The following is a 20,278-nucleotide window of genomic DNA, read 5'->3' as shown; positions in this document are numbered from 1 at the left end:
AATCATCATGAAGTGCTGTAGTGATCACAGGAAATGTGCATCAATTTAAGGGGCAGTGAGGAGGTAAAATATGGGCTCTGTTGGACTCCCTGATCACAGGAGCCATAGTATTGGCTCTAATGTTCTGATAGGGACAGGACCCCAAGGCTACTCCATATGCTTTATGCAGGATAATGTCTCCACTTTCCAGTAACAAGCAGAGTCCTCCCCTCTGTTGCAGGAAGCCAATCTCAAGCTCAAGGACAACCGCCTCTCTTGCCAGCTCCCAGCCACAAACTAATGGCTCTGCATCCAGCCAGCCGACTGTTAGTGAAGAAAGAAGCAGCTCTGGAAATCCTGTTGGCTTCACATGGGCCAGGCTCACACCCCATCTTCCCCACTCACCTGCTCCTCAGGGTTCTCAAATGGAATCACAAGCACCACATCCCCGGCCTTCAGCTGCAGCTCATCACTGTCTGTGGCGGTGTAATCGTGCATGGCCTGGACCTATGGAGAGAGGAGAGGAGAGGTGGGTGAGCCCAGCCTTCTCTCACCCAGCTCCGTAACAGGTGACAAGGCTTTCCTCTTCATTGATTCACTGGATGATTCAGGTTGGAAAGCACATTTGGAGGGCATCTGATCCAACCTGCTCCTTAATGTAGGGCAAGCTTTGATCACAAATGTCACATCCAGGGGAATAACTACTTCCCTTAATTTAATGACTACAGGCTTGTTCATACAGCCTGACATGTAGCTTTCCGTGGCCGCAACAGCATCCCGGTAAGTCTCCTGCAATTTGTTGTGTATCAGCACCTCCCTGTCCTTTAGGAGGATTGAATTCTCATGGTGTGGACATAAAAACCTCACAGGATAGAAAGCCAGTGTCCACTTGAATGGTGCCCTGTATTCTTTCTGCAGCTGGAGTGTTTATATCAGAGATCATAGCTTCCCACCTCAGTCACAGCAAGCAGGGAGAGGAAATGTAGGAAAGAGAATTACTTAGGGTGATGATATCCTGCCATGTTTTCTCTTTGTATTCAGCCTAATGCCTTTCAACATCTGTGTTACAGCTTTTCTACTTCAAACCACAACTCTCCACTTTGGGCACTATAGCCTATAATGACACCTGTAACAAGCCTAAATGTTATGAGCCTCCTGTTGTTCATCAGGGTTTCACCATTCTTCTGATTTTAGTAGGACTCCCAGGAAAAAAACAATGGACACAACTAAAGCAGAGAAAAGTAGTCCTACAGCAGGAGGCTGTAATTTCTCACTTTTCAGGGCATGATGCACCTATGCTATCTTCCTACCACATTCCATTATGCACATTACATTTGCAGCCTATCCTCACCCAGAATCACTCCTTCTTCCACCCCCCTTGAAAAGAGCTGCAAGTGGTCTTTGGCATATTCAGAATATCCACCTAACTTCCCTTCCTACTCCTTTATTATCCTCTGTTCATCCTGGCTTTCTCATTTCTCCAGAGTCCTCTGTTTCTGTTGGTATTTCCAACTCTTCTCCAGTTACCACTTGCATCAAAGCTTAACTTTTTCAGTTGAGAGTACAACTTTTTATCTACTATCCAGAGTCTGTGACTGACACTACCACATCACCAAGACAGAAACAACTGCAGCACAGAGAAGGGGTTTTCCTACACAGCACAGTAACACCTTTAGATACTGATGCTCTTACACAGTCCTTTGAAACGTTTGGAACTGCACAACACTGCACTGAGGAAGGTGTATCTCTCCTTCAACTTCCTTTATGCCTTTTAATGTTGCACAGCCCATGGACATGCTGAGTGAAAGTAATTAATTCATTACAGGAAAGAAAAGATAATCATCATGAACTCAATGCGCCACCACCAAACACTCACCTTGAACAGAAATCCTGGGGGCATGTCAGCTCTTTCAGATGAAGCACCTCCTTCCACAGTGCCATTGACAGTTGCAGGGAAAGTTTCCACAACAACAGCAGGCAGAGAGGTCTGGTAGGCAGTGGTAGCCAAGGAAGGAAAAAAGCCATTGAGAAAAAAACAATCCAAAACTGAAGCTCCAAGTCCATCCTGGAGGATCCACATCCCAACTACCCCATGGCTTCAATGGGTTTTCCCAGCACACCAGACAGTGACAAAAACACCCCAAAGGACAGCAGAGGCAGTTGTAAGAAGGCAGGATTGGTGACTGCTGTCTTCCCCTGCCTAAGGTTGCTGAAAGGCAGAGATGATTTATAGCTTTTCTGGGACCATAATGCCCAGCATTTCCCATTTACTGTGGTCACAATGCATTCATACAGAGCCCTCATGGAAAAGACAACTCAAATGTGACAGCCTATAAGAACCAAGCTGCCATGAGCTGGGACCTACTCCAGTCCCCTAAAAAGGTTGCAGTGTCACCAAGAAAAAGAGGAAGCCTAGATACTCAGGGGACACTGGTAGAGCCCAGAGGATAGGGCAGATAAAATAAATGGCAAGCAAGGGGGAATCAGCAGACAACGCAAGCTTAGGACAGCATGGGCTGTGGACTGGCTTCTCAGGATGGGTGAAGGGACAATTCCTTTAGTGAATCTTCCAGCAGAACTTCTCCCTAAGCACTACACAGATAAAATGCAACAACTAAGCCTCTGAATAAGAGCACTGTAACTCCTTAGGTGGCATGGATGTGCCTTTCCAAGCCATGCAGCTCTTTTCGCAGCCCAGTCTCCCACATCTTCTGTATAACAAAGGGATGTGATGGAGAAAAGGGACTGCTGTGCCTCGAGGTATTTACCGAGTCAGCTTCAGTTTTAGATGCTTCAGCTCCAGCTGCTACTTCTGATCCAGCTGCTTCAGCTCCTGCACGGGCTGCTTCTGCAGGCTGCAATACAAAAGTTATCCCGGTGGGAAGTTATTCTCATTCCAGATACATATGTGTGCAGCAACGTGCAGCCAGCCTGCCCAAGTGCTCTGCTGCTGCCTGCTGCCACCTGCTGCAAACAGGTGAGACATTGCAGGCTCTGGCTATGTTTCTTCCTCCCTCTTTCTCTGCAATCCATAGAAATCACCACATGTCCTGAGTTGCCTCAATTCCCTCACTCCAGGCTCGCAGCAGGAAATCAATGAAACTCCAAAAATTTCGTGCCTCTCCTTTTCATGATTTAAACTGAAGACCTACTTTACACATGCACAGTATCTACTGTTACATCTAGATTGCCCACTTGTATGTGAATACAAGTTCTCTTGCACGCCAAAGTACAAGGATCTCTCTATAAGCTTCTTCCAAGGATATAATCACAGAATATTTAAGCACTTGCCGCCTCCCAGAAACAGAAGAGCATGGTAGCGATGTATTCAGATATGGAACTTAGTCTGGACCCAGCATCAACATGACATTAACTCTGTTTTAACACAAAACTAAAGATATCCATTTGCCCCTCCCAGACATTGCAGCAATGTAGAAAGTATGTTGAATCTGGTAGCATCAACGTTGTAGATCAGCCCACTGGGAGATAGACAGGCAGCATCTGGGAAGAATCCCAAGATTTGCCATTTTTAATACATGGGAATAACCAGCTTTAGCGTGCCTACATGCCTCATACACTTGATAAATATGTTGTCCTGGTTCAGCTGGGATACAGGTTATTTTCTTCCTAATAGCTGGTACAGGGCCACATTTTGAATTTAGAATGAGAGTAGAGTAGATAACACACTGATGTTTTAGTTATTGCTGCTCAATGCCTACACTAAGTCAAGGACTTTTCAGCTTCTCATGATGCCCTGACAGCGAGGAGCCTGGGGGGCACAAGAATTTGGGAGAGGACACAGCCAGGACAGGTGATCCAAACTGGCTGAAGGGATATTCCCGACCATATGTCATCACGCTCAGTATATAAACTAGGGGGAAAGCTGGCCAAGGGCCACTGCTCAGGAATGGGCTGGGCACCAGTGGTGATGAGCAATTGTTTTTCCTTTGCATAACTTGTTTTTCTTGAGTTTTATTTATCTCTTATTGTTATTTTCCTTGACGTGATAATTGATTATTGAATCAAGCTGTTCTCATCTCAACCCACAAGTTTTCTTACTTTTACTCTTCCAATTTTCTGCCCATCAAGGGGAGGGAAATAAGCTGTCAGGGAAACGGTGCTTAGTTGCCAGCTGCAGTTAAACCATGACACATGTACTAATGAATACAATCATATTCAAAACAGGGCATTGTCCAGATTCCTTAACATTGCAATTCTCATAGTCCCAACCTTAAAAAAGCCCAGTGTAAAGCAATGACCATGGCAACCCTTAAATATACATTCATCTGGCTACTAGCCGTGCGTTGGCACAACGCTCCAAGTAGTATTCTAATAGCAGCAATAACAAAGAAATATATCCTCGATTTGATAAAAATCCATTACTGTACCTTCTGCTGCTCCAGTGGTGTCATCTAACACATGCTTTCCTCTCCTACCACATCCTTCCTCATGTCTCCCCACCACCATGTCCACAGGCCTATACTGCCAGAAGACATTACAAAGAGCAGAGCTGTTCCCATCCAACAGAGGATTCCCTCTGCAGCTTTGGTAGTGCTAAGGCAAATATATGCATATGAAAGGCTACAAAGGCTTCTCTTGTGTAATTGGATTCACTCCCAGGTTGCTTTTTATTTGGATTCAGTGAAACTGGAATTGGGGCTGATGCCAGGCCAGCTCTATCTGGCCAAGCATGTTTTTTATGTGGACAAGTGAAAAGGAGCTCAGCATGAGGGTTTTTTTCTTAAAAGCAGCTAATTTGCAAAACCAGTATTTAATTATCAGAAAAACTGAATCTAAATTAATCCCCTGCATTTGAACATGTCAGCTACTAATTTTTCTATTTTATATACCTGTGGGGCATCCCAAGGCCTATAAAAGCATTTACAGTTGTGGAAAATTACCACAGGGAGAAGAAGAATTGCTCACTGCTGTTACCAGGATTGAAAGCTTTGATTATTCCAACAGCAGCATCATATATACCAAATGCAAGTTTTCCATTCTGCAGAACTAAGTAAGCTCTGCTGCATTCAAGTTTCTATGCAGTTGTTAACGTCATGGTCTACAGGACTACATAACTGTACAACAAGTCTCCTCTCATCAACATCAAAAGCACTTCAGAAAGTTTGAAGAGGAAGATTCTCTAGCTATAGGGAGCTCTGTTCTTTGACCATGTATGGTATGCCAAGGTGAGAATTGGTATGGTGAGAACATCTTGACTAGTAGAATTCCCTGGTTGAGTAAATTGTCCTTTGGGTGAAATCAGTTTCCAAGAAGGGAGAAATGGCCCAAAACACTTTTTACACCCAAGACTGTAAGTATAGCTCAATTAGATACAGTCATACCTCACCGCTGCCCATCCACTTAAAAGCAATAAGATTTTTCTTTGCTAAACCAGCCTTTCCTCTCTTACAAAGACAGACTGACAATGCACATACACAGGAATGATGGGTGTTAAACACTGATGGCTGATAAAACACACAAGGGAAACCTCTTCCTTGACATCACCCAAGCTCATGTGAAGGACAGTACCAGCCACAGGGTCCATAGGCCAGGCTCTCAGTCATGGCTAATTCATGTCCTCCCATGCACTCACTCTGGGTGGTGATCTGGCCCTGGGGAATGGAAAGGTTGGTAGGACTCAATTCCCCAGCATAAGCTAAGGCCATGAGCTCACACATTAGATAAAGTCACAGCTCAAGTAGCAGGCTTGAATACCCAGATCAAGTGTTTTCTGTCCAAAGTGCTGGCTGTTAGTCCAGAGGGAGTAAAAAGCAGTTATGCTTGAAATATCTCAAAAAGGGCTAATGTGCTGCAGCCTGAGACTTTCCCAGACCAGATGGATATAGAGGGTATAAATAAGGATCTGGTTTCAGTTCAGATGCAGAGCATGTGTAGGGTCTCCCTTGTCAGCGAGCTTCAAACTGAGGTTGAGATAGATGCCAGTTGAGTCTTGGGCCTGCACCTAACTTTCAGTGTAGACACAGGGTGAGCTAATTCACATCAGCCTTTCTGACAATGACAGTTGATGAACAGGAAACACCACAGATATTTCCAGATGTGTACATACCCAATGGTACAGGCAGTAATGATGAGAGGCAGCTGAGATATTTATGTATTGCACACAAGACCAACAGGATGTACAGAGTTTAGGAAATACTGTGTTGTAGAGAGTGAGCGTGATGTTGCAGTGGTATTAACTATAAGGTGAAGGTCACAGCATTACGCCAGGGAAAGCTAAGTGAGTCAGCAGGAAAAAGCAATGGGTTTGTGCACTGGTAGAATTGTGTTAGAGTGCCAGACTTGACTTTCAAACATGTCCCATGGTTGTCCCTGGGGCTTCACAGATGGCACATAAGTGGGTTCAGCAGCACATATAGCAACTTTGGTTTGAGGTGGGCAAAAAGGAAAAGCAGTGAGGGAAAGGAGACAGGTATGCAGAGATGGCACTGGCATGTGAACAGTACATGATGAGAGATGAAAGCTGTATGAATTTCTTACCTCCCATAAATCCCAAGGTAAAGACTAAGCATGTCAAAGAGCAACAAAAATAAAACATGTTTATACGTGATTATTTCAGTGAGTACAAACATTACAGACACTGATCAGACTGAAGCAGACATACACATTCAACAGCACTTATCTCTGCATGTTTTGAAAACACTAACAAAGTACCTGAATTTATACACCCCTCCCCACTGCATATTCAAATCTAAGCAGCAAGGCATTTGATAAGGATTTTTTTCTACCTCTGGTATGAAGGGAGACAGTCAAGCCACATTCAGTTAGCAGTGATAGATCACATAGTCAGAAAAAAAAACAACAACCAACCAAACAAAACCCCAAACTAAACTCATGAGTTTGCAGTCCATTAGGGTTAAATGTTTTCCCGTGTATCTACACCCAACATAGTTAGTGTGATTTCAGAACAAGACATCAACTGGTGCCCCAACCCTGGCAGCTTTCAAGGCCTTGAGCAGCCTGGTTGAATGCAAGGTGTCTCTGCCCATGGCATGTGGGGTTGGGACTAGCTGACCTTTAAGGTCCTTTCCAATCCCTTAACATTCTGTGATTCTATGGTGTCTTTGGATCAGTAGTGAAATATCTTAACCTCTTTGCCATACTGCCCACCCTATAGGAAATAAATCTTACTGCTTTGATAAGTAGCTGGTTTTCACTAGGTTGTATACTTTGGTTTCCATTAGAAATTATCAATTTCAGTCTCTTTCTTTTACTATCTTCTGAAGCTAATAATAATTAGATTAGAACACCAAATATTTTATTGCTGAGCAGTTTTGAAAAACCCATTTAGTGTAAGATCTGCTGCTTGTTGAAAGGGTAACAAATAATTCCATTTTAAGTCTAATTTATACTCATATCCTACGTCAGTATAACCAATTATCCAAGTTATAACTGCTGAATCAGAAAAAAAAAATCCTAGTAAATAAATCTAAAAAAAAAAATTATCCTGTGCATTTATCTTTCAGCCGGTTCTGTAAGGCAAGTAGACACAAAATGCCCATCTACCCACTTAAAGTTCCAAAAAAGAGTAGCTTGCCATATTGGTGTGTATCAAATTATGATAATAACTACTATCTTGCAGATACAGTATTTTAATTTAGGGGAATCAAATGCCTAATGTTTGATGTCTTTAATAAGAGAAGTCTTATTCCTACAGAAATCTGTGCCATACAGACCTACTTGACATGATGATACTGGAGAAATACTGTAAACATCCCAATTATGTTTATTACAAATTTTAATGGCATCCTCAAAAAATAAGCAGTCTATACATATTAAATGGAAAATCTCAGTGAGGACAACAGCAAAATTCAGGATGCATTTCAAAGCCTCCAGCCATTTAGACATAAAATGAAGTGCAGTCCACCTGCCTCTGATGGTGGACAGCACTGGGTACAGGCCAGGCCAGAATTAGGGCTTTTTGATACCGCACTGTGCAGCACTGTGACCAAGGAGGAGGCTGCTTCTTAACTATGAACACAGGCTACATTACACACAGAAAAAAAAAAGGCCTTCACATCACTTGAATATGGATTTACAGCTTTATTCACCTTAAGTCACTGCAGATTATCCAAGAGTCTGTTAATTAAAAATCCCTTTGAGAGCAATTTATAACAGCAGCACAGAACTCAAGGTGAATTCCCATCCACGGGGTAACAGTTTAAAACCATAGAGCATATAGAGGATGCTAAACTAGGGAGGGACATACATTAAGTTGAATGAGGCATCAATCAGTAGATCATAAGAACAAAGCACAAGCATCCCACAAACACCTAGTGCCAGACTGTGGCCAGGCTAGTAGCCATTTGATTCTCACTGGACTTGCATATCCAGCAGAGAAGACCAAGGTGTCTAATGCCCAGGTCTGGGCTCCCACATGTCAGGCCCAGCCACCCACAGCTCAGGTCCACATTATCATTCAGGTGACTGAAAGTCACAACACACGTGGCAACAAGTCAGTTACAAAGGGAGAAGGACTGGTGTTATGAACCAACCTGGGAGGCAGGTGTGGGGGTCTTCCCCACAGTGGCATCTGGTTTAATGGGATCAAAATCCAGATCCAACAGGCTGGCTCCCTCCTGGAAGGGCCCAGGGGCATCAAACTTGGCAGCAGTGAGGAAGAAAAGCAGTACGAGCATTAGACACACACACGGGCGTGCACAGTACAGGGAGGGTATGTGATATCCCAGAGCTAAAGCTGCAAGCGCAGAAGATGTGGTGGCAATGCAAACACCTGATGTGACTCCTGACTGCCTGGATCCTACAAGCACAAGCAGGTAGCATAGGGTGCCACTGTAAAGCAAATCTGAGCCTTTTCCACAGGACTCATTCATCTTCTCACCTGGCCAAATGAACTGACGTGGTGTTAGCACCTGACCTGCTGTGGTCAAAAGGATCACTGCCACTGTCGAGTCAGAAAGGCTGTTCTTCTATTTATATCTATTCCTCACAGCTCATCCAAGTGTCTTTGTACTGACAGACCAAGACAGACTCCCTCAAGTACATACAAAAGAACTGCCATTTATACAACCTATCTCAGGAACAAAAATCCAGGAAGAAAACCACTCAGACTGCTGGAGAGCAAGTCTGAGAGACCTCAGAGCTAACTACCAAAGCTTCCAATTTCCTCCTGCCTTCTGAGATAGAAACACAAAATACAGCAGCTCACCCTAGCAAGAGATTTGAATTCCTTCCAAGCTCAAAAATGACATTTTCAATGGTTTCCATTTCTGGGCAACCCAGAAATATACAGACACAAATCTTCTGAAAAAGCATAAATTTGAGAAGCTTTGCTACTCTCTACAATTTCAGCAGAATAGCTCTCTTTGAGTGATTAATGCTCTACCTAAGGACAATGATGGCACATTTGCTGATTGCCATTAATAAAACAGTCACTACAAAGGACACGAGTCATTAGTATTCAAAACTGGACTATCACTTTTGTGTTTTAGACATAATCTAACCACTACAAGACACTCCTTTCTACTCAGCTTCAGAGGAAGCTGCTCTCTCCAGGAAGTCAGGAAGATTTGCCCCTGTTTCCTCTGATCTCCCAGGAGATTGGCCTTACTGTTTCAGTGACCTTTTCAACAAATGTGGCAAGTTGGTCTCCACAGTTATATCATAGCCCCACAATGGAAAAACTTCTGTAAAGTAGCAAGACACATCACTTAAGAGAAGTTCCCTGAATACCATCAACACCACCATCATTTTCACCTCCTCTAATTTCCTCTTACTCCAGTTCTCTTAGAGATTTTTCTCTCCCTTACAAACGTGTCTTTTTTATATCCACAACGATGAGGACAAGGAATCAAGCCCTCTCATATCACAATAATAAACCCTGACTAGTATGCAAAAACTAACTGGCATTCTGCTATGCTCTTTCAACACATCCAGGCTACCCATCAGAGTGGTTCCAAACCCAGTCTTTAGTTTTGTTTGGTACTGAGACATCAAAGGCTGCAGTAGTAGAATAGTCTTACTTGCCATTCAAGATTTAAATGCAAGGGCTAGCACTCCTTGCCTTTAACCAGATCTCCCAGAAGACAGCTCATTGAAACTAAGACACATCTCATTGGAACTAAGACATATGACAGGAACAGCCCTGGGAAACACACTGAGTGTTAGGAGCTGTTGGGTACTTCAGTGAAGATTGTTTTGGCAATCAGAGTCCTCCCTTGGAACTACCATCTAATTGAAAGTCACAGCACATGCCACCCTGGGTCAGAGCACTGACCAGGTGCAGGAGAGTACATCTGACTAAGGGCTGGCATTCACATGGAAATACATGATACAAACCATGGAGCAGACAGAGCTGTCCATTACAATGCAGAAGAAGGAAGCACAGAAAATGACAGAGTTGCTCAGCTGCCTGCGGTCCCCACCTTCCAACACTGATGTCAAATCATCTCTCCGCTCTGCAACGCAAAATCTGACATGGACTTCCTTCCCTCCCCACTTCTCTGCTCCTCAGCAGATGGATGGAAGGTGGCAAACCAGAGGCAATGGAGCAGCATGATGCAAAGAGAAGTTAGGGAATGAGTCACAGATGAGCACTAATAGAGACATGATTTGTGCTTTAACAAGCACTTAGGGAGAAATATATATATACATATATACATACATATGTATATATATAAATATATAAAATATATACAAATATTTCATGATACAGTCAGAAATCTGGTCAGGCTCTTATATACATAAGGACGGCCATTCGCCTAGATCCAACACAGAACTCCCTACCTGGGCATCCCCTCTGGCAGTTATGTAAATAAAAGGGAAAGTGAAGAGGAAAATATATAATTTGAAAATGTTTTTCCTTTCTCAGGGCTTCAAAAGGTGCCACCTGACAAGAAATACTGACAGACTGTGTAAGCAGTCCTAACTTAACAGCAGGCACAGTCCTGCCCATCTAACTGCAGACCTCTATTCTTTGCAAAGAGAACTTCATGCAATTCCAATTGGTCTTTCCTAGGCAGGTGTGGGCTTTAAGCCACAAAATCCATATGTAAAGGCATAGAAAGCAAAAAACTGCCTTCTCCCAAAACTGGTAGAGATACCTGGCTCAGCAGTTAGGGCCATACATGAGCAGAAAAAGACATCCTTCATCCACACTTGGTATCAAAGAGTCTGGAGAGAGCATACCATTGGATATTAAGAGAGCTGTAATCCATGTGCATTGCTGCTGAACAAATGCAGTGATTACTTTCTGGCATCTTGACCAGCTGCATTTCTCCTGTTTCTTCTATGAATGAAAGCTCTCAAAGGGCAGAGAGTTACTCAAGGCTGCCTTCTAGCCACCCTCCCCTTTAAGGTAGCCTCCTATCTAACTCACTGCCCTCCAAGATCCAGTACTGAGCTTCCTTTCCTCCTTCACCTGACCAGGTTTCATGACTTAACACCTCCAAAGAGAAGAAAGAATGAAAGGAAAAGTTCAGAGGCAGATAAAAATTAGGCAGGGCATAGCAGCTAACCTGCGAAGGGGTTGTCACACTTATCTCAGGGACAAAATTGTCATCAAACAGACTGATGATGTTCTCCTGCTTGATCTCCTTGGAGGGGGTGACTTTTGGAGGCGGAGGCACCGGAGGCCCTTTCCTCAACTGCATGCAAGTGAGCACACAGCCACAGCACAGACGGCGACACCCAAAAAAATCAAAGACAGGAACCAGGTTAGTCACAAAAACTGAAGGTGAGGGAAATCACAATCACTGGCATAGAGCACAGTCCAATCAACTCCACTTGAAGAGGGAGGGAGTGTGGGGTGAAGGGCTGTATTGAAACAAAACAAAAAAAACAACCACACGCCTCCAGAGAAGGTTTGGCATCATTAGTTACACTTCAGCCATGGGCAAGTTTCCCTCTGCAGAGGAGAAGCGTAACACAATTAATATGCATTGACAGGACATGCATACATAATTAAAGCATGTGCAACCTTCAAAAGAACCACTGGGAAGGTAACAGATCAATTACTGAGAACATGATCCAACAGAACAGGCCAGCACTGCCTCCCTTTGCTGTACTTACCATACCTAAGGGAATGAGAGAAGAGGCTCAATTTGTCCTACTATGGGCAGGTGACCGTGAGGACAGACTGATCTGCCCAGTACTGGCTCCATGGTGCACTGGTTATCAGTGTGCTGTAAGAAAGGTCTGAAGGAGCTCTTGATGGCATCTTAGCTTTAGTCAAGAACAACTCAAACTGCCGAGAAGCCACGGCTGCTGTGAACCCAACTCTGCTCTCAGTTTCACCAATGAGCATTGACACTAATGAAGTCATATATTCCAAATGGAGATCCCAGGGAATGCATAAAACCATCTGACCCAGTAACTCTAATACCTAATACCCACCATCACGCTAAAGATTTAGCCTGACACTGCATTCACAAGCCTGTGGAAGCTATGGTAGACTCTCCCTAGGTCAACCCATCCACATCCTTTTCATACTTTCCTGTGCTCAAAGCTCAATGATCATTTCTAGCTCAAATCAGACTTTGAGGAGCTGCTACTGTATTGAAACAAAGCAGCCATACAAAGCAATGCTCAGCAGTGACAGCACTTTCCATTTACAATGCAGTTTTATAGCTGCTTGATCTTCTCATCATACCTAGGATCCCAAGGCAGCAAGACTCAGAAACTTGACAGTGTGCACCCATCTATCAGCGTCAAGCCCAGATCTGAAATACAGAAATCCGTGGCTCCTAGTCCTATGTTCACACTCCTCCAATTTATAACTGAGCTCTACAAGGAATTTATTTAGATTCCTAACAACATGCCTGGTTTTCTACAAGGTTAACCTACTTTAGGGAGAGTGAATGTGTATGAAAACATGCAATTTTCCCCTGTATAGCTAACTAGGGGAAATAATAAAAATAATGTGTTCTTCCAACTTTTCACTGGTTGCAGAAGGTGGCGTGTCCATACTCCCTGAGGGTAATCCCTTCCTGAAAAACCCCTGCTTGCAAGATGAGATTTGAAATTTCAGGGAAAAGCTATTCTCAGAACCGAGCCACCCTCTGCAGAAATGAAAGGCTCCAATTACTAACTCTAAAGTCAAAAATATCACAACTTTTCAGCTATTTATTTCTCTAATATAGTTTCCTTCCTTCCAATGCATTAATGTTTTGGAGACGACCACTTCCACAGTATCCAGCGTTACTTCCAATAGCAGTCTAAAATCACATTTCAAAGACAAGATGACTACATACTGATGTTGGTTTATAACCACAAATTAATCACTCACTAAAAGCTTTGTTGCCTAGAATAAAGCAAATCCTCTAAAATTTTTCTGCTGAGTTGGATCCCCCAGAGCTTTACCTGTCAAAATTCAACATACTTGCACTGATTTCAAAAGTCTCATTAGAGCATTTCAGTGGTGTAGCTGAGAGCAGACATGTGACCTTTGAAGTTTCATGGACTCCCTGAAGTCCTGTGTCATCATCAGATTACTATGCAGAGAGTTGACAACATTCATTTCTTCCTAAAGACAGAAATAAACTGTTCTCAAGAATTAAAGGACAGTAAAAGAGGTTTGGGGGTTTTTTTGTGGTATAGGGAACAGTTCAAAATTTAGTTAGCATTTATTTGGTCACTCCTGTTTTGCCATCTTTCTTTCCACAGCTTTGCTTGTGGTTTGCTTTAGTATTTCAGACATGAAGAGGCCAGAGAATTGTTCTTGCTTTTGGCATTTTGGTCCATCCTCCTGCAGAGGGTGAGGTCTCCCAGCCTCCCTTGGAGGACTGTTGAACAAATCACTTACCCAGAGGTCAAAAGTAATAAGGCCTGTGAAGACTTCAGTATTAAAGTTGAGCACTGTTGAGAGAGCAGACACTTGTGTTTCCCAGCTGGCTAGCAAGCTGACACTTTCTAGACTTTATCCATACAGACACCAGGCTTGGCTCTGAGTGTGAAACTCCTGCCCTTGTCTTCCCTCCCTCTGGAGCCAGCTACATCTCTTATCAGGTAGTGTGAATATGGAGTGGACTCTTGCTCTTCACTGTAGTGATGCCTGGGGGGATGAATTAAATATAGACTGGGAACGAGCTGCCAGGCGGTGGCAGCATTAGCTGCAAATACCATTTCAGTCTCATCCTGAGGCCCATCCAAGGTTCCAGCAGGGCTGCACTGGAATAGTCTGCTTGCTTGGCAAGGGTTGCTTCTAGCCCCATTCCTGTGGGCAGGCAGGCAGCAAGTGAATAAGAAAGCACTTGCAGGCTGGCAAAAACAAAGGTTATCTATGCTATTTAAAGGAAAGTGAAGAAGTGAAACTAATTAAGACAAGTCCACAGGCAGGGTGTGCGAAGTCTGCTGTGAACAGCTTAATAATAAATCTGTACAATTTCTTGTTCAAAATTTTAGTCAAGTTCTAGAAACCTCTGGCGGGGGTGGGGGGGATCAAAACCAAACCCACAACAGAAAGGCAATTGTGGATATACTATCTTCTCTCTCCCATACACACAGCCTACCCCAAGGTCCTAGCCAGGGTCGTGGTGAAGCCACTCTAGGCTGTGCAATGCTGAGCTGTGCAGAGACCCTGGAGAAGTCCTGAAAAAACACTGCCAGGCATCCACACATCTCACAGGGCTGGAACCTTTCGCCAATGCAAAAACACCCCCTTCCTGTCCCTGGATAATCATAAAAGTCAAAAATGCAGCGGAGAGAAAAATATTCTGAGAGGTTTTCCAGAAACAGGAGACAGCCTACCCCACAGGCCTGGATTTGGAATCATGCTGCTACACATGGCAACAGCAAAGAAGTTATGGATTGCACCCATCTCTTTTCAGAGGCAATAGGTTTTCCCATACCAGTTTGGCCAGAACCTCTCTCAGCTTTAGCTCTTCCTGGAAGACTACTCCCTAGTGTCCCACGTACTGAGATACAAAGGTCGGGGCCAGACATAAATTTGGCCTAGTTACTACTTTTCCCTACTAAGCTTTTCTCCCACTCAGCAACAGGGGAACAGAAAGGGGAACTAAATGTTTCATTTTCCTTAAATCCCGAAGTCAAACATATCATATGATATGCTGAGTAGCTACATCTACTGTTTTGAACATGCTGCTGGCTATCTCCTGTGTATGGAAAGACCTAACAAAGGCCATATAGAAGGCATCAGACTCTATATAATGGACAGTCTTCTTCCTGTAACTCATGTAATTTCTTCATAGCATAAGAATACAACTCCTTTATTTTTAGCATAATATGTTGTCTTGGTAGTAAATTAAAACATCCGAAGTACAGATGTTCTCCTCATCAGTAATAAACTTTTTTATTTCAACCTTCTTCAGCTACAGAAGTTCTTGAGAAGAAATTGGGCCATTGAATTCCACAGGTTAATTAAATGTAAAGAACAAACTTTCTTGCCTAGCTACAACTCCATCCTCCCTGGATCCTTCTTGGTCATCATATCAGACAGCAAAATGTATTACTGGCCTTCACCCTGTAAAGCCATTCAGAGATACTCAGTTCTTCCCTATATGATATAGAGATGACCAAGAAGCAACTCAAATTCTCGAGAACTTTCTCAGGAACCAATAAGAGAGAACAACCATCATGCAACATTCTGTGTTCTCTCCAAAAAAGCAACTGCTGGATGTCTTTGACTCACAGAGCTTGTGCCATCAGCAGTCATACTGTGGAGACATGGTCAATGTCATGGGGACACTACCTGAGATGGTGACTTTGGGATGCTTGCCCCAGGCGCTTCCAAAGTGGATGGTTCCAGCTCATGGTTGACAGTCTTGGTCTCAGGGCTGGTGATGGGAGATCCATCTGGTGGAGGTGAGGGGCTTTTATTTGCTTTCGCTGGGGTGCTGTCACTGAAGGAAGTGGAGAGAGAAAGGGAGAGAGAGGGAGAGGGAAGGAGAGAGAAAGAGAGAGAAGTCTGAGCCAGGCCTAGGAAGAGTTGTGCTAACTAGACCAGATCAGTGGCCTCCATTATCTCTTTGCTTCACTGCCCAGACACATAATAAAGATACCTGAAGCCTCAACAACCTCCTGAGAAACATCTTTGCTGAGTCACTTGCAGTCCAACACACTGCAGCAGCATTACATTGCCAGCAGGCTACTCACTAACTTCCTATAGAACTGATATACTTGCCTCAGACACAGAAAAACAAAACCAAAAACATCCAGGCATACTTATTTTTCTCGATTCTAACCTAACTGCCTGACATTAAATCATAGCCTTTAATGCTGGGGAAACAGATGGGGAAAGGACTTCTTTGCTGTTCATTTAAGTTCTACAGATTAGAATTTTTCTGTGTGATGGGCTACTGACACCTGTATGGGTTATGACTAATAGATTCATAATACCTGAATAAGGCTGTAACCACAGAATATCATTTGCCTCTATGTGGTACAAACTGGCTAAGCTAGAAGAGAGGCAAACTAGCCAGAGGTTTCACAGATCATTCCAGACAGCAAAGAAACAGTGAGGTTCCAGCTGCTAATAGAGATTTCTCTATTATGAAAAGTCTCCCTAGTTGGTCTTTATTCCAGGACTGTTTCTAACACACAGAGATTCTTCAGGGAATTAAGCTGCAAGAGGCATATGCCAATGGCATTTGTTGGTTCATAGCTTGGACAGATTTGGGCAGATTTTTCAAAGGAATGGCAAGAGGCACGCGCCTTTCCCTAGAGGGGTGCCTTGGCTGGGTGTCAAGTCAGTGCTTCAAAGTACAGAATAATGAAAATTTAGCAAAATGTTGGTTACCAGAGAATTTCAGCAAGAATGAAGGTAAAACTTTTCTCAACCAAATTCTCAGGAACAGCCGAATCATCTTGGCTGAAATTCAGCCCCCAAAAAATCAACTAATCAATATATCTCAAGTCATATAGAAGTACACACACTGGTGTGGGATATTTCAGCAGAAGTGGTTACACTTTGGCAAAACTATACACAGTCAAAAATAGAATATCACAGCATATTGCAAAAAGGGTGTGCAACCTCATCTACAGGATGTGATATTTGCCTCCACTTATAAAGTCATACTTCTTGTAAAGTTGATGGCCTTGGGAGAGGCTGAAAGAAACAGATCCTTTCCTACAACTTGATATAAGAAATCCTGCCATAGGACCAGAACTAGAGCAATGCAGACTGGATTCTGAAGGGACATCAAGTCATTTACTTCTTTGCCTTGATTCAAGAAGGCTCAGAACTTCAGACATGTACATCCACTCACACTTGGATGCCTAAGTTATGCTGGTCATTGGCTAACATGCATGATGGCCTCATTCCTAAACATTTATTTACAACTGGGGGATAGCAAAAGGAAGAAGGGATAGCAAGGCATTTCAACAAACCTCCTCTTCCAAGCAAGCATCTCACCCTGGTCAGCATTCCAGCTTTCAAGCTCCCCATCCCATTCCCTCTTCATTCACTTCACCCTCACCCATTTCCCCCACTTTCTCCCCATATCCACATCCCACACGCACATTTCCCCACAAAGCACTTGTTCTCAGGTCCACATGCAGGTTGGACACTTCTGATGACACTGATGCCAGCAGCACACCAACATGATGCAACAAACCCAATGACATTCTCTGCCAGCAGCTCTCAACCAGGGGCACACACACCAAGGGAAAAAGAGGGAAATGAAAAGGAAAAAGAGAAGGGGACAGACTAAAGAACATGTAGGCCAACCCTTGCAGCTCTTAGTCTGACTGGATATGCCTACAGTGCCCTTCCTCAAAGGTTCCCAGAAATCATTTCAATACAGTGGGTTGTGTGACGGATTCCGCAAAATTTACAAAGTTTTGCTACAGATTCAAAATAGTAACAGTTGGAGGATGAAGGTAAGGAAGTCCTGATCTAAATGGGAGCAACCAGAAAACAGCAGGAAATGACAGAAAACATCCTCTGATGCTAGAGTGGCAGGGGGTAGGGGGGAAACCACGTTACCTTCCCAAGAGCTGAAAGTACTTTGGAGAAGATGGGGGACAGAGTAATCTACACTCTGATTGCCAGGACTTCTCAAATGCCCAGACTACACTGGGAATACTGGGACTACTGGCTATCAGCTGGCCTACCAAGACAAGAGTAAACTTTTCCTTCTAGGGACTTAAAAAGGCCATTTCTCCCCGTGAGAAAGAAGTTTAGGCTTATTTTCTAAAGGCCATGAAACAGCTTTGTAGTGCCTTATTACTGGTGCCTGGCAATTACTTAATTTGGAGATATATTGGTAAAAGACTCCTGTGTGAGTCAGACCTTGTAGGATGAGGGGAAGAAACTGGGCTGTGAGGGCCCCACACTAAAGACTTCATTAAGTCACTACTATTTACAGCTTGTTTGATGTGCTGGCCAATCCCCCGAGGAAAATGCCAGTGCTAATTTTGTCTGAGCCTTTTTCAGCCCCCCCCCCCCGAGCAGCACCTTCATTCCTGCACTTGTTGCACGAATTTAGCCAGTGCAACCAGCGTCAAGAGAGACAGTCACCAAGATCCTCTGTCCTTCACATGTCCTCAGGGAGTACACACTGCCCACACAGAGCAAAGTCCTGTCTCCAAATAACTGCTTGCTTCAGGAAACACAGGAAAAAGCAAGAGTGTGGGGACTTTACCCCACTGACCAAAGTAAAAGCAAGCCAAAAAGACAAGGTCATTGCTCTGTCTTCTTCCTTCCCATGAGCAATTGGAAAGTGATGCCAAATCCAGGAATATCAGGTGAGGAAGGGAAGGCGGTGTCAACTTTCTTCTGCAAATAGAGAGCTAGGAACAGGGTCTAATGCAGTTACTCCAGCTGAAAGGAAAGTAAAAATCTCCCATCCTCTTTTAGTGCTGCTTAGCTCCCAGACCCTTCATGGGGCTGCTTCATTTGTTCTGGAAGAGCAGTGTAACATCTGCAGATGGGACTCCCATGCACTTGTAACAATCCTACATTAGAGGATGAAATCTACTTTCCAATATGGCAAAAACAGACCAGTTACCTGCTGCCAAGTTCTCAGGTTAAAAATAAAAAAAGGTTGGTATTTCAGCTAAGGCTCACACAAGGCATTTTAGCCAAAAGTAATTCATTTTTTACCTTCCACATACTGGACAATTTAAAAAAAAAAAAAAAAATAGAGCACCTACATACCCAAACCTATGATGGCACAAATGTACATTCTTTCTGCAGATAAAAGACTGACCAAGCCCCAGGCCTTTCTTCCCTGCACCAGGGACTGCACATTTCTCTGTGACCCCAGCAGCTACTCTGACATCAGAAATCCCCAGCAGAGCCCAGGTCAGGCACCTTAACTGCTGGGCCACTTGGATTTTATCAAGGCAGAGCAGGAGGACATTGTGGCTAGAGGTCACTGAGGTGAGATTTATTAACTCTCCCTCTGCTGTAGCATCCATCTGCTCTCAGTGACTGGAAAATTAGACTTCCTGCCTTGTGCAGATATACCACCAGTCCAACCAAGGCCAGAGAGAGACATCTAGAAAAGTATTCCAGTGAATCCTCCTTTTCCTACAGTAGAAAACCTCATAATAGTAACAACACAAGACATTTTTCATTTGAGGATGTAAGTATAAAAAATCAGCTTCCCTTTGCAATTACCATTCTCCACTCTTCAACCTCCCACTTCACAAAGGATGCATGGTAGAGACAAAGACAAGGGCATGACTTGCCCTAGGCAGCAGGAAGGCAGAATCAGAAAAGCAAGGGTATCAATCCACCAGCACTTGCTTTTTTTACTTGCAGGACACCATCTTGATAATTTAGGGTTTTTTCTTCCTGTAGGAGCCCCATGAAGGGAGTACCAACACAAAGAGTAAAAATAAATGAAAATTAGAGGAATTATGCAGCAATTCCCACTTTGCTCCAGAGCACGTTCTTGTCAGAGTCCTCAGCCTATGGTAACTCTAGGCATTGTAGCAATCCAGTTAATCAATGCCATCATTGTCTTGAAAGGCAAGATACAAGCATTAGTCTTTATACAAGACAATAGACTTCCTTTTCCTTCAGCCCTATACAAAATTTTAAATGGAGAGAGCAAGACACTGAGGATCCTCAAGAACAGAGCAAGTAAGGAACAAAGCTGGAAGTGCCCTTCTCCCACTTCATCATCCTCCCAACTGCAACAGGTAGATAGGACAGGACTTATGAGTGTGAAAGACCTGTCTATTGGTCCTTCCTGGCCAGGCAGGAAATGAGAATACAGCATTTCAGACCTGTTCAAATGGGCAAACCCACTAGTTAAAGCTAGAAGTATTAAAATCCTAAAATTGATCATATTTCCCATGGAAAACACAGCACTGTGTTTTCCATCACACAAAAACAACTGGACAGACAATGCCT

At 43.6% G+C, this 20,278-nt stretch overlaps 1 protein-coding gene across 15 annotated transcripts in view; it reads right to left on the bottom strand.

The window, feature by feature from the left end:
• Positions 1 to 20,278, bottom strand: part of BIN1 (bridging integrator 1) — a 97,322-nt gene that overhangs the window by 8,111 nt on the left and 68,933 nt on the right. For 8 of the 15 annotated variants that reach the window (XM_027879898.1, XM_027879908.1, XM_027879913.1 and 5 more), the window contains 7 exons: positions 15,665 to 15,815; positions 11,475 to 11,603; positions 8,493 to 8,600; positions 6,478 to 6,501; positions 2,748 to 2,834; positions 1,856 to 1,966; positions 385 to 486 (listed from right to left, as the gene is read on the bottom strand). In XM_027879898.1, coding sequence (XP_027735699.1) covers positions 385 to 486; positions 1,856 to 1,966; positions 2,748 to 2,834; positions 6,478 to 6,501; positions 8,493 to 8,600; positions 11,475 to 11,603; positions 15,665 to 15,815 — 712 coding nt within the window. The remainder of the gene's footprint in view (positions 1 to 384; positions 487 to 1,855; positions 1,967 to 2,747; positions 2,835 to 6,477; positions 6,502 to 8,492; positions 8,601 to 11,474; positions 11,604 to 15,664; positions 15,816 to 20,278) is intronic. The other 7 variants (XM_027879971.1, XM_027879962.1, XM_027879981.1 and 4 more) reach the window with 2 other exon arrangements.

The sequence above is a fragment of the Empidonax traillii genome, unplaced genomic scaffold, assembly GCF_003031625.1.
Source record: "Empidonax traillii isolate 1590-97213 ecotype Southwest subspecies unplaced genomic scaffold, ASM303162v1 scaffold5:size3517227, whole genome shotgun sequence".
Taxonomy (NCBI): domain Eukaryota; kingdom Metazoa; phylum Chordata; class Aves; order Passeriformes; family Tyrannidae; genus Empidonax; species Empidonax traillii.
Note: the sequence above shows the minus strand (reverse complement) of the source record. Positions and strands in the feature narration are given on the sequence as shown.